The sequence below is a fragment of the Brachyistius frenatus genome, unplaced genomic scaffold (genome assembly GCF_029030835.1).
Source record: "Brachyistius frenatus isolate BFR_SWC_R1_liver_20210118 unplaced genomic scaffold, ASM2903083v1 Contig_4, whole genome shotgun sequence".
Classification (NCBI taxonomy): Eukaryota; Metazoa; Chordata; class Actinopteri; family Embiotocidae; genus Brachyistius; species Brachyistius frenatus.
Window position 1 is genome coordinate 802,492 of NW_027210603.1, and position 14,577 is coordinate 817,068.

The 14,577-nt window shown below is 44.3% G+C and overlaps 1 protein-coding gene across 4 annotated transcripts; it reads left to right on the forward strand.

Annotated features, from left to right (window-relative positions):
• The first annotated feature begins 2,493 nt into the window (after window positions 1-2,493).
• Window positions 2,494-13,673, forward strand: os9 (OS9 endoplasmic reticulum lectin). Of its 4 annotated transcripts, none has more exons than XM_069708142.1 (15): window positions 2,494-2,702; window positions 3,160-3,342; window positions 4,050-4,113; window positions 4,200-4,276; window positions 4,535-4,633; window positions 6,174-6,375; window positions 6,689-6,844; window positions 6,947-7,062; window positions 7,686-7,746; window positions 7,934-8,016; window positions 8,105-8,329; window positions 9,395-9,596; window positions 9,978-10,145; window positions 10,492-10,601; window positions 12,463-13,673. In XM_069708142.1, exons 1-15 carry the CDS (start codon window positions 2,499-2,501, stop codon window positions 12,598-12,600), a joined length of 2,088 nt encoding a protein of 695 aa, XP_069564243.1. In that variant the 5' UTR covers window positions 2,494-2,498; the 3' UTR covers window positions 12,601-13,673. The 4 variants fall into 4 exon arrangements, with proteins under 4 accessions (XP_069564243.1, XP_069564251.1, XP_069564267.1 ...); XM_069708150.1 differs by having other exon boundaries at window positions 7,937-8,016; XM_069708157.1 differs by having other exon boundaries at window positions 2,496-2,702; window positions 8,105-8,308.
• The last annotated feature ends 904 nt before the right edge of the window (window positions 13,674-14,577 follow it).

Genomic DNA, 14,577 nt, shown 5'->3' on the forward strand with positions numbered 1-14,577 from the left:
GTCAAGCTGTTGCTAGTCGTTGTAGTAATGCACCGACAACCAGAGGAGTGCCGGGGCAGGGTACATATAGTCCGGGGAGGTGATCAGGGAGATGCAGCACACCTGCAGGAGGTGATCCGGGGTGAGTGGCTGCAGCTGCTGGGACTGGTGAGGGGCGTGGCCACGGGAGGTGAGGAGAGGAGGACACAGAACAAGCAGACAGGAGACTGAGGGGACACAGGAGGAGAGGAGAGGAGGACACAGAACAAGCAGACAGGGGACTGAGGGGACACAGGAGGAGAGGAGAGGAGGACACAACAAGCAGACAGGGGACTGAGGGGACACAGGAGGAGAGGAGAGGAGAGGAGGACACAACAAGCAGACAGGGGACTGAGGGGACACAGGAGGACAGGAGAGGAGGACACAGAACAAGCAGACAGGGGACTGAGGGGACACAGGAGGAGAGGAGATCTGGGTAAAACAGAGGAGAACAGGAATCCTGACAAAGGGAAGTGTGATGAATCGGTACGATCCAACCGGAGTGGAGAAGGCCGTTTTTTCCTCGGACTCCGGTGAGAGAGGAATCTGCCAGTTGGTTAAATCCGGTGTCGTAAAGAAACGCCCGGTGCCCAGTCGGTCCAGGAGTTCGTCAACCCGGGGCATTGGGTACGCATCAAATCGTGACATCATTCACCCTGCGATAGTCCACACAGAACCGAATAGATCCATCCTTCTTGACAACAAGAACGGTGGAGCTACACCAGGCACTGTTGGACTCTTCTATTACGCCCATCTCCAGCATAGCAGCCAATTCCCTCTGAACAACTTTCCTCTTGTGTTCAGGTAACCTGTAGGGTCGCGGCCTCACTGGGAGACGTCTCAATGTGATGCACTATGAGGTTCGTGCTTCCTGGCCGGAGGGAGAACACGTCAGCAAACTGCTTCTGCAACTGGGTCACGTCTGTGACCACCGACCCAGCGTGTGGAGTTTAGCTCGCAGGTCCAGGACGTTTTGGATTTCACTTTTACCGGGGCTCAGAACTTCCTCCTTTTCTTTAAGGAGGTCGAGCACCCCCTCCTCCCTCTTCCCCCCGTGGTTTCCTGCTAGACAGCAGCTCAAAGGGAGGAAATCCGGTGGAGGCCTGAGGGACCTCTGGCACTGCAAACAATAGAGGATCAAACCACCGCACACCCCATGACCTTATGAAACCTAATCTGTTCCCAAGATTAGAGGATGTGTAAGGCGGGAGCTCCATGTTTTTCCCCCAAGTATCTAATTTCCACGGACATTATGGGATACTCGTGAACATGCACACACCTGATGCCTCCACCAACGCCCCGGGCCGAACCAGGCTCTGGTGAATCATCCACTGTGTACAGCCAGAATCCACCATTGCCTGATGTTCCCCCCCCTGGATCCTTACTGGATAACGGTATGTCGCCGGTGGACCGGGGGAGGGTGTTGGGGGGGCCGGCACCCCGGATCACCTGACCTACGTCCGGGAGTGGACACGCCCCCAATCAGTACCTCCTGGAGCTGAACCAAACCACGCCCCCCCACCACACAGCTCTGTGCCACGGGAACTCGTCATTTGCACGCGGAAATATTCACAGATGAGGGAAAGAAAGTTCATGAAACAAATCGCAACACTGCGGGCTGTGGAAGGACGGATGCTCCCCCTGCAGCAACCGCGGCTGCAGCGCAGCGGAGACGCGTCGCACCTCAACGCAGGCGGTCGGTCAGCGGAGCGGCGGCGGCGGCGGAGACATCACGGAGCTCCGACAAACGATGCAAAACACATTTCATCATCAGCCCGCTGTTTGCGAGATTCATTCAAACTCACGCATCGTTTATTATTCCAAAAATTAAAACCATCTTATTAGCATAATGATGCACGCATGGTTAGATGAGTGTGTTTGAGCGTCTGTGCACAAATGTGTGTGTGTGTGTGTTCAAAAGGGAAGTGTATGTCCTAAATTTCCACACTAATATTCAGTTGAACACACAGTATTAGTTAATAATTCAACCCAATGTGTGCTTATTTGTGCTTATAGTGCAAACAATGTGAACTGTGGACCTCAGAATTCTTAGAAAACAGTCGCCTGAGGTTTCCAAGTAAGAAAATAATCCCAATGATTGTAATTTGGCCAAACTGGGTTGTTGTGTCACACCTTGTGTCACGTGTTTCCTATCTTACGTTTCCCTCCCAAAGTGTGAGTTTCTTTAAAGTCGAGGCGTTGACCCCCGACATGTGCAGTGTTTATAAACGTCTTTAAAATCCAAAAAGGGTTTGAAGTAAGTCACGTTTATTTAGTAGAGGTCCGTTCACAGAGCACGGTCACAAAGTGCTTCACAGGAATTCAGGTCTTCAAGACAGAGTAAGACAAAGACTCCGTCCATTCGCTACCTGCCGGTGTCGTTAACAAACTCACCCCGGAAATAGAATGCAGGTGAGAGACACAGAAAACCAGCCAATCACAAAGCAGCCCTTTCTCTCGCTGACCAATCCGCTGCCACCATGTCAGGCCTTCGCTGTGTTGTTGCTATCAGACAAGTGAGGAGCGAGTCAACGATGGCTGCCTCCACGGTGCGACGGCTGAACAGATTGTACGTTTTCCTGTTGATATGTCCCCTCTGCGTCCCAGCCTCCTTGAACCTGGAGGAGCTTAATGAGATGAAATACGGGATTCAAATCCTCCCGGATCCCGTCATCATGGGGCAGGTGAGGGAGGGAGGGAGCAGACGCTAACGTGTAGCTTGTTAGCTCGAATGTGTGCTAACGTCTGTTAGCGTCAGAGGTTTTGAAGGTTGTACATGAACAGATGAACAGTACCCGTCTGTCCGCGAGGTAACATGAGCAGAAAGAAGGTATTCTGTGACATTATATGAAGACTTATTTATGCTGCAGGTGTTCTAAAGTGACATACGCAGCATGTCAGCTGTCACAACACCACCTCCTCTTCCTCAGTCCCACCTGCACACAACCCGTCTGGACTGGAAACAGCTGGTCATATGCGGAGCCGCAAACCATGTAGTTAAAGATCCATCAACGAGCCACACTCATACACTGCTCTGCCTATAATACAATACAATACAATACAATACAATACGATCTGATATAATACGATCTGGTTCCTGATAAGATGCTGCCACTCTCCCTGACAGTTCTCCTCTTTCAGACCAACACAGAGGAAGTGATGATGGTGTCCAGTAAGTACAAGCAGCTGTACGAGTGTCGCCTCCCGGCCCAGGCCGTCCGTTTCCACCAGGACCCGGCCTCCGAGCCCGACTCGGAGGGGTACGCTGGACCGGACGTCCCAGACCTGCTCGGGCCGATGCACGATGCCCCGTGTCTCGTGAAGGTTGGTCCTCCACGGTGTCGTCACATTCAACCCGCATCACACCGACGACAGCTGTCACTCATCCGTTCTGTCTGCAAATGGCACGTGTGATGCAGTCATACATGTGTGATACGTCAGGGAAGTCCTGGGATCGGATCCTTCGAGTCATATTTCATGTCTATGTTTCCTAACTGGATACAGATTCAGGATCAAAAGCGGTTCACAAAAAAAAAGGAAATTCACACTGATTATAGAAGCTCATACTAAGATTTATAAAACTGAAAATAAAGATACGACCTCGTATGAAAAACACACATTAAGTATCTACAAAAGACTCAAAATCGTATGAAAATTGACCGCCAACACAGTAGAAAGTGTACATAATGCTCTCATTTTCCTTGAGATGTAAACAGCTTTGAGTTTTGAAGTGAAAGCAATTCATGGTTGGACTGTTTATGCATTTGAGACATTTGTTAGAAATCTGTCACAGGACGTCACTGCAGGACGTAGTTTGAATGTTTTCGGATACAAGAGTACTCGTTTGTATTTCCAGTTTTCCAGTGCAGCCTCAAGATGCTCAGCAGCTGCACTGGGCTCCACGGTGAACCGATGTAAAAGCAGAACATGGTTAATTATAAGACCTCTCATACACAGTTTATGAGAAGGTTCCCACGGGTCAAGAGACGTATGTCGTTCTTTAAATGTTTTCTGTCTTGTGTTTCTTGCAGACGAAGGACTGGTGGACGTACGAGTTCTGTCACGGTCAGCACATCAGACAGTACCACCTCGAAGGCGAGTGCTGACCGCAGCGGGTTTTTTTTAAACCTGCAGCTTGTTTTCTACGTTGTTCCTGACAGATGTTGTTCTTCTCTCCTCAGACACAGAAATCAAAGGGGACGTTCTCTTCCTGGGTTATTACGGCTCTGAATTTGATTGGAGCAATGAAACTGCAAAGGTAAAGTTGCCTCCATATTTTGGTTGCATTTTTATTTTTTTTATCTTTTGGTTTCCAGTGGACATTAACATTCACAGAGTTGCGTGGTTGTATAATATGACTTAAACCTTTTGTAGGAGTTTAAAGCTGAAGGTCTGGAGCCCATTTTGGAGTGAAGATTTGCGACGAGATGATTTTTAAACTCACAAATTTGCAACCTGCCAGTTTATTAAATTACAGATGAGTTGAATTACAACATCTTCCCTGTTTGTCTCGCAGGCCTCCAAACAGCACCGGCTGAAGCGATACCACAGTCAAATGTATGTAAATGGCTCCAAATGTGACCTAAATGGAAATCCCAGAGAGACTGAAGTGCGGGTGAGACCTCATTTAAATTGACAAGACATTTATATCCCGTCCAAACCGCAGCGGCTTTGTCTCGTTTTGTCTCGTTTTGATTTGTGCCTTTGCTCGTCCAAACACGAGGTACATCTATATGCAAAGGTATGCACACACCTGGGAAAATTACATATTGTGTTGACTTTGGAAGTGAAAGCATGTAAATGAACCCACAAATACACAGAATTACTTCAATTACACACAAAAAACCTGAAAGAGACATCAAACGACTACCAAGAGACACAAAATGACCACAAATAGACAAAACGATGGCAGCAACCACAAAATAGCGACATAAACATGCAAAACAAGAAAAGAGCCAAGAATACCCACAAAGAGTCGAACAAAAACACACAGACACAAAGTGTAGAGACATAAAACTACTGCAAAAAGACACAGAAAACTACAAATACTAATTATTATGAAATGAGTGGTTCTTCAAATAGTAATGCACTTTCTATTTCAAGACCTTAAAAAAAAAAAAACGGAACTGATTGTGGCATGTGACCTATTTGGGTCATCCTGCGGCTTCAGTTTCATGAAATGTTAAACTTGTTTCGGTCTTAATTTACTTATTCGGACTTGAATTGTCAGATGATGGTGACGATTCCTGAGTTGATAAATTCTCACAGTCGTGTGCTCCTCAAAGCGAAAGACTGAGGATGTGAAAATAAAGCTTCGGTCTTGCGGGTTCTGCAGGAAAGAGTCACGAGAGGGAAACTGGAAATATTCTGCTTAAAGGCCGTGTGACGATCAGTTGAACAGGAAGCTTTGCACAGATAAAAGGAAGAACAGACTCGGCTAGATATTAGAAAATTCTTATCATGCGATCTGTCAAGAAAGGCTTCAAATAAAGATCAAACTTATGTACATGTTTGGAATATCTGGCGGGGGTTTTAGAAACGCTGTGCGTAGCAGACACCTTGAAAGTATCTTTGAACTTGAAGTGATCTGGAAGGACGAGTGGATGAAAACTCAACAATCAAGACTAGAAAGCTTTGATGTTCACAGCGGGGCGGTTACTCAGTGCTTTGAGTGCCCAAACTTCTGCACATGTCCCAAAGACTGTTTGTGTTAAAACAACATTTTAAGCTCATAAAATTAAAACTGTGACGAAGAATTTTAAAAACTCTTTTCCAGACAGGGATAGTCTGGGTTTTTATTCATTTTATATTTTTTGGGCTGAGTGTTTGCTTGTTTCAATTTTAGTTTCCATTTATCAAAATGTAATATTTTCCATCTACTGTATGTAGCTGTAACGTCAGTTAGCTGGTTGTTGTCAGTGTGAACGTCTGGTATCATCAGTGCTCACCGACACAAATTAAAGATGTAGATTATTAGGTCGAGAGCTAATGACCGCTATTTTTAGATCAATTCTTTGACTCTGCAGTGGAAACCCTGGATCACATTTACTTCTTAAAAAAAATAAAATATATATATATTTTGCCTTACACTGTAAAAAGTCAGAGCACATTTCTATGCTGGACTTATCCAGACGGTTTTCCTCTGCTCCTTCCAGTTCGTGTGTGAGGAGGGCTCCGGCGACTACATCGCCCGAGTGGACGAGCCTCAGTCGTGCCGCTATGTGCTGACGATTCACACCAGTCGCACCTGCCAGCATCCTTTCCTGCGGCCGCCGTCCACTGCCAAGCCGCAGGGCATCGTGTGCCAGCCGGCGCTCAGCGCACAGCAGTACATGGATTACGTCAAGGCGCAAGTCTGTGAGTGGACGATGACACGAAGGTCAAAGTGTTGTAGTGATTTGGGAGATGAGAGACGGAGGACATGATGTGGGAAAGGAGTGTTTGGAAGTGTGATAGTGATAGAAGACAGGAGGCTAAAGGTGGTAAAACTTGATATATTTTTTAACATGTATTGGGTATTAGATGCATTAATACAGGTACATGATATAAAAAGCACCCATTTTGATTCCCTCCTGTCGTAATCAGAAATGCGTGACATGATCTCCCTTTGTGTGCTTTCTTTTGTCTTTCTGTGCCTCCCTCTTCCGCTCTTCCTCTTGTTTGTTTCCAGCGGACACAAAGCGAAAAGTAGAGCAGATCTCAGAGGAGCTGAGGAGCCTTGATGAGATGTTAGCTGGTAATGAAGGAGCAGATGGAGCCGTGGAAGTAACGGCAGAGGAGACTCCAGCGGCACCGAGCGCTGACCCGAACCAGGCCGACGGAAAAGGTGCGACTTTATCCACTCGTGACCTTCAGAGTCAAATCACTTCATCCACGTATTTATTTGAAGAGGCTTCATGTGACTCGAGGTGCTTTTGTTTTGAAACAGGTGCAGCTGATGTTTCTGGAGAGGCTGCGTCAGAAGAGGCTGAAGACTCGGACTTCTGGGAGGGAGTCACAAAACCCGGGAATTCAAAAACAACCACTTCGCAACAGGAGAATCAGGTAAACCAACATGTCTTGGAAATACGTTTATTTGACCTCAAAACGAATGATGGCTGACAGGTGACTGAAAGCAGGGTTCCCACTGGTCAGGGAATTACATGGAACATCAGAGAATTTTTGAATCAAGGGATTTCATAATTTTTTAGGCCAAGTTCTGAAAAATCTGGAAATTATATATGTTTACATTTTAGTTGCTATTTATCAAAATATAATATATTCTCATAAAATAATGGGTCTGTTTCTTGTCCGCTCAGCACAACGATAGCCGATAGCCTGTTCGTCTGTTCTTTAGAGGTCGTGGAGTTTCAGCTTTTTAATAGTCAGGAATCCCACAAAAGACTGGACTTTAAATTGTTTGGAAAAAAAAAAACAGCTGACGAAAGAGTGCAAGGTTCAAAATTCAGATGTAGTCAGAAATATTTATTGATTATAACCTGGACAAAGTTCAGACTGAAGAAACACATGAGTAAAGTAAACTCCAGTTTCTTTACACATTGATTTGTAAGCTTTTCTTTTCAATGTGAAGATTTGAATAAAGTCTCCTGAGTCCGTTGACCACTAGAGGGCGCCGGCTGACTCTCCTTTTATTACTCAACTCTAACCTGATTTTGTTTCCCTCACAGGCAGCAGATGGAGACTATAACTCACAGACAGACAATGAAGTCATGGACGATGGTGATGAAGGTGCTGCTTTTATAACTCACGAGGAAGAACTAAAGCCATCTCTGATCATTCACATTAATAAATGACAAATCAAACAGGATGGGAAGAAGCAGTGTTTCCTTTGCAGGGTTTTTTTTTACCTGATACACAGACTGAATAACTGTTAGTTATTTACACATTTATGATCTTCTTTTTTGTTCTTTTTTAGTAGAAAAGTTCAACTTTAAAATAATCACTGACCCAGCAGACCTGATGAAATTCGTCCAACACCTGAAGGAGAGTAACAGGAAGGTCAGTGCTTCTTGTTCTTTTTAAATCTCTTGGCCTGTATTTGTTTTTCTTTGCACTGCATAGTTATTCTGATCCATTTTTTTTTTAGAAAGCACAAAACCAAGCCAAAGATAGAGGTGAGAAACCAGCAAGCAGCGGGACGACAGAGAAGCTGAGCGAGGAGGAGAAAGCAGAAGATGAACGGCTGCTGCAGGAGTTCGAGGACGAGATGGCCGACCTCTCGGTGCCCTCCGACAAGATCGAAGAGATAAAGGATGAAATGCAGAAGGAGTTTGACAACATCATAAATGAGGTGTCAGAGAAGAGACGTTACGTATGTCAGGGGCCTCCACCCTTTCTTCTTCTGAGAGCGACTATGTTTAGTAACACTTATTCACATAGCTGAATCAGATTCTTTTGTGAACAACAATAACAAACTGATACTCAACACGCATTTTGTGTCACAACTTCTTAAATTTAACAGCATGTGCGTGTTTTTAATTTGAGAAGTTGCTGCATTTAGCTTCACTCTTTATAGCTCCGCCCCCTCTGTTGCGGTGCAGCTGAAAATATTATATTCATGTTATTGACCTCATTTCTGAGCAGCTGTTTGTTTCCAGCTCAGTGTGAGAGTCTCTGCTGTTTCTGTCCTCTGATCTCTGTGTGTCTCACTGTGGGTGGAGCTCCACCTCTGCTGTGTTTCTGTCCTCTGATCTCTGTGTGTCTCACTGTGGGCGGAGCTCCACCTCTGCTGTGTTTCTGTCCTCTGATCTCTGTGTCTCACTGTGGGCGGAGCTCCACCTCTGCTGTGTTTCTGTCCTCTGATCTCTGTGTCTCACTGTGGGTGGAGCTCCACCACTGCTGTGTTTCCGTCCTCTGATCTCTGTGTGTCTCACTGTGGGTGGAGCTCCACCTCTGCTGTGTTTCCGTCCTCTGATCTCTGTGTGTCTCACTGTGAGCGGAGCTCCACCTCTGCTGTGTTTCTGTCCTCTGATCTCTGTGTGTCTCACTGTGGGCGGAGCTCCACCTCTGCTGTGTTTCTGTCCTCTGAACTCTGTGTGTCTCACTGTGGGTGGAGCTCCACCTCTGCTGTGTTTCCGTCCTCTGATCTCTGTCTCACTGTGGGCGGAGCTCCACCTCTGCTGCACTGACAAGGTGCGGAGCAGACACAGGTGGAGGGAGAGAGGGGAGATCGTCCACTCGGTAATCCATCGCGTTGATAGCGTCGTTCTCTCAGACAGGTTAACAAATAAAATAAACAAAAAAATTATGAAATAGAAGTGTAACCTTCAGCGAGCTACTCAGAAATGGGTGGTGCTGCAGGTTGGAGACCCCTGATGTAAAGAGATCAAACCTATTAATGCGTCAAGTTTGTGACCAGGTTCTGTCCGTATCGCAGGCTCAGCAGGAGCTGGAGACGGAGGGTCTGAAAGGAGAGTTCGATCGCACTCAGGCGACGCAGACGTTGGAGACGACACTGGACAAGCTGCTCGATCATCTGGAGGACAAAGACGGCCAAGACCCGGAGCAGCAGACATCAGGCGCCCAAAGAGCCAGCGACCCCACCAGGGGGAGCCCCAGCTTGGCCCCCAAGCAACCAGGTAACTGGGCCTCCATCCCCTCCTCCAGTCACCTGTGTCACCTCAGCCATCTCCATGTTTCATCCACATTTACAATAGACGTTCATCTTCCATCCCAGAAGAGACGCACACATGGAGCTCGATGCAAAGAGGATTTCTGCTCTCAGGTTTCTGTGGTCAGGTGGTGGTCACTCATGTAGCTGTGGGTGACTTTATTTTCATTAATCCAAATGGAAATTACTGAAACGCAGTAATTTCATGTATGACACATGTGATGTTTATCAATCAGTGCTTTTGGATGACCCATTTCTGGCTCCTCCCACCTCCATCCTGTGACCCTCCTGCCGGGCTCTCTGAGGTGAACTGTTCTTGTTTGTCCCTCTTTTGTCTCGTCACCCCCAGACCAAGCGGCTGACGACCATGTTAAGATCAAAATTACTAAGTATAAGACGGGCAGCAGCCCCGATGGGGAGGTCAAAGTTCAGGAGATGGGCGAAGGAGACCCGCAGTGGCAGCACATAAAGGACGTGGTTAAAGAGCAGCTAGAGAAGGCAGGACTGAAGGCTGAAGGTAATGAAGGGGGGAGCGCCCGAAAAAACACTCACGGCCTTTTCTCTCTTCCATCTGTCGTCTTGAGCATTCAGTGCTGTACTTCCTCCTCTCATCCTATCAGAAGTCACTTGATATCATATCAGAAATTAAAGATCAGGATAGCGGAAGAAAAAAAAAAAAAAACTCAAATGAAAGACAAATGAAAGGCGTGTCAGCCATGTGTGTTCTTCCTTTTCCATCCACTGTTGTCTTTGTACCATTCTTCATCCTAATTACGAACATGTGGTTCGGTTCTCTTCCTCTGTGCACGTGTCCGACCATAAAAATCTCCTTTTGCCGTATTTTTCTTTTCTTTTCTTTTCAGGTAAAATCGAGGTGAAGATCTTGACGCGGAAGAACGCCGAGGAGGCCGGTGATCAGTGGCTGACTGAAGAAGATACAAAGTCCTTCAGGGAGCTGCTCATAAACCTCCTGGTAATTTAAAAGCCTTTTTATTGGGTTTGTTTGCATGACGCTGTGTGTTTTCATGGCAGCAGAAGCATTTGCTTATCAGTAAATCACTTCAACTTGACTGTCAATCCACCATGTGAGATCAGAGAGATAAAAGTATTGTTTCTCAGCATTAATACAAAGATAAAACAAGAAAAGTATAAACATGTAACAATAAAACAGACAACAACCACAGTGACGCTTAACTGCAGTGTATGCAAGTACAAGCGGTCAGTGTGTAGAAGGATATTATTCTTCTGTTTTTCACCCTTTGTACTCAGATAACTGGCTGCAAATTTGATGATGACTGTAAAATTAAATCACATTTTATTACATTACATTTCATTTATCTGACGCTTTTGTCCAAAGCGACTTACAATAAGTGCATTTCAACCATGAGGGTACAAAACCCAGAACAACAAGAATCAAGTATTCCAGTAACAGACATATTTGAAGATTTCTTGCTTTGTTTTTTGTGTTTTTTTTAAAGGTTTAAACCATGAACAGGCTTCACTGTTTAGTTTTATTGTTGAGCTACTTTGCCTGAACACCTTCAGCTACTTCCATCCTAAAAACTGAATGAGATGAAACATTAAGCTGCTGTTTAACACAATGAAAAAGGCCTTTTAAGGACACAACTATTGCTTTGGTGTCATCTACTAGTTCAAGATCTAGATCAGGTATTTCAGGATATTTGTGCTTTTATTCCAGTTTCAACATGTGTTGTGTTGTACGCTCAACTTTGAGTTCCCGACTCGATAATAAGTAACCTCATCGGAGAGTCTCTGTGATTTGTTTTGGGTTTTTCAGCCACTCCTTCTTGCGGATCACTTTAAGCTCTGAGATACTTCAGGACATCTTCATGTTGTCTTTAAGATCTTCCCTCAGCCTCTTTTAAACAGCTGACTGACATTTACATCCAGAATCCAGTCTTCCCTCAACATGTCAACCTCCCTGTTTAATAGTGGATTACGTGTCATTTTCCTCAAATGGTCCTTTTCTTCTCCAAAAATACCTTTTGTGATTGTTGAAAAGACCTGTTTAACTTCTTCACACCTCGCTGCGACTCTGGTTTGTCCAGATGTAGCTTTTCATACCTGAAGATGACGTTGTGTGTACGACAGTGGAAACTGAACCTTCCTGCAGCTCCTCTGCGGTCACTTTTAAAAAAAACAACATTTTTTTACCTTTCTGTACAGCAGTAGTTCATGTTTTTTCTGAAGGTTTTTGTTTATCTTCCCCTTGAAGCTCTTTGATGTCTTTTTACAGCCTTCGTGCTGTTTTGTCGGCATCAGCTGACTTCATTTTTAGATGTCAGGTGCTCCGAGGGGAACTATTGCTATCGGTGTTACAACAAAGAGGGAAAGATGAGATCAGCTCAGGAATCAGACCTGTCCACTGATCCTGGACCTGCTCAATGAGTCCGTTCAGGTCTAACAAGCCCAGAGACTTCACGTGGCTGACCATGTCAGAATTACTGTTTCAATTTTTTTTTATAAATAATTTTTTTCCAGACAATAAGTTAACAGTTCTGTAACATTTGAAGTTTTTATGGGTGTATTTCTTTCTTTCTTTGTAGTTATCCAGAGGTGTCCAAACTTATGCATACACCTGTACACAACTATGTGTTACACTTTCCACAAAACAAAATCCTGTATGTGTTTTGTAATCAACATTCAGAACATCAGGTTACTGACTGTTTATTAGTGATTTCTTTTTTCTTTTCTTTTTTTGGTGAAACAATTTTAACTTTTTTCTTTTTTTTTTGTCAGCAGGTTTAAAAACATTCAGTCAGAAAGCTTGTGTGTTTTGTTTTTTTTAAACCTCTCTTCTTTCCTCTCTGCAGACTGGAGGCACCGAAGAGGTTTACAAAGAGCAGAAAAGGCAGCAGGAGCTGGAGAACAACTACAGGTTTGTGTGGGGAGAGTCCCAGGAGGAGTCGCAGTCATCCAGCACCTCCGACTCAGACGACGTGGACATATGAGCTCGCTGCGTGCAGCTTCTGTGATGGTGAACTCTTGTGGAGACCAGCAGCGAGGGGAGACTATATTTATATATATATATATATATATATATAAATATAAGAAGATCCTACTTGATTAAATTATTGCTGTTAAACCTGGAAGACAATATCGACCCAGCTGTTTGCACATTCAGAAAGCGTGTCCGTGTGTCTTGAATAGGCAATAATAATGTCGCTGTCTTTAACAGGCACCGTTTAAATGTTGCACGATGAAACTGCGACGTCTCAGCTGCACGCGTGCGGCTGAATGAAGATATGCATTTTCCCCTTTTTGATGGGACTCCGTTTTGATAGTCGGCTAAATAGAAGTGCGTTCTTGGAGATATTTTTCAGTTTCTCTGAATATGTGCATCTTGTCCTGAGGTTGTCAGCAGCACACCGTTTGTCCACACTTAAATTATGACTTTCTTTTGTTTTCTCTGTTGCCGTTGACGACGCGGGATGTTGTGCAACTCTGTGGCCTGAATGAGTGTCTGCATAACAGGTTTCTATTTACTGTCAAGTACATTTGTGAAATGGAAAACAAAGGACTCGGCTTCACATTCCAGCTCCCACCGCATTGGAAACTTTCTGATGTGCTTTGTTTTGATAATTAAGTGAACAGAGATTTCTCAACTGTTTGTACACACGCTGTGTCACCAGATATTTTTCAAAAAGCTTCTAAAAACTCAGACTTTCTACATCATTTCGTACAGATTTGTGTTTTCCTTTGGGTACTTGCGTACTGTTAAAGGAAATGAAAACACTGAACGATGAACCTTTCAAGTGTGTCCTTTCTTCTTGTTTTTGACAAGAGCTTAACTTTATTTAATTTACCTTAATTTAGCAAAGGAAAACAAAGGCCGCTACAATCAGATTCAGTGTACCAAATTAACAAATACGTGTACTTAAAGGGCTGAATTTGTATAGTTTGTGAATAATTGTGGCTACCTGGAACTTAACATGTACATAATTAGAGTGTCCATATGTTTTTGAATGGATTTGTTGTATATTAGGACAGATTAAGTTACCTGAATAAATGTGTTTAAACTTTCTGAAGTGATTATGAAGCTTAATTTTGCAAAGTCACATACGCTAATGGAGGCTTTTTTCTTCCTCTCCCTCAGAGGGTTCAGATCAGACAAATGTGAGCAGTAAAAGCCTTCAGGCGTTAGGGTTAGGTTAGGGTTAGGTTAGGTTAGGGTTAGGTTAGGTATTTACTTTGTTAATCCCCGAGGGGAATTTTTTCACTACAGCAGCATACAGAAGCAATAAGATAATAATAGAACAATAGAAAGCAATAAAATAGCAGTAAAAAATATAAAATATAAAATGCACAGTATATACAGTACAGTATATATCTATATATATTATATACAAACAACCAAGAAACACAGTCAACAGTGTAATTGTTATGTGATGGATTTTGCCAGAGGTGAGTTATTGTACAGTCTTATTGCGGTCGGCAGGAATGATCTCCTGTATCAGGAATGATCTCCTGTATCTGGAATGATCTCCTGTATCTGGAATGATCTCCTGTATCTGGAATGATCTCCTGTATCTGGAATGATCTCCTGTATCTGGAATGATCTCCTGTATCAGGAATGATCTCCTGTATCAGGAATGATCTCCTGTATCAGGAATGATCTCCTGTATCTGGAATGATCTCCTGTATCAGGAATGATCTCCTGTATCAGGAATGATCTCCTGCATCTGGAATGATCTCCTGTATCTGGAATGATCTCCTGTATCTGGAATGATCTCCTGTATCAGGAATGATATCCTGTATCAGGAATGATATCCTGTATCAGGAATGATCTCCTGTATCTGGAATGATCTCCTGTATCTGGAACGATCTCCTGTATCAGGAACGATCTCCTGTATCTGGAATGATCTCCTGTATCAGGAATGATCTCCTGTATCAGGAACGATCTCCTGTATCAGGAATGATCTCCTGTA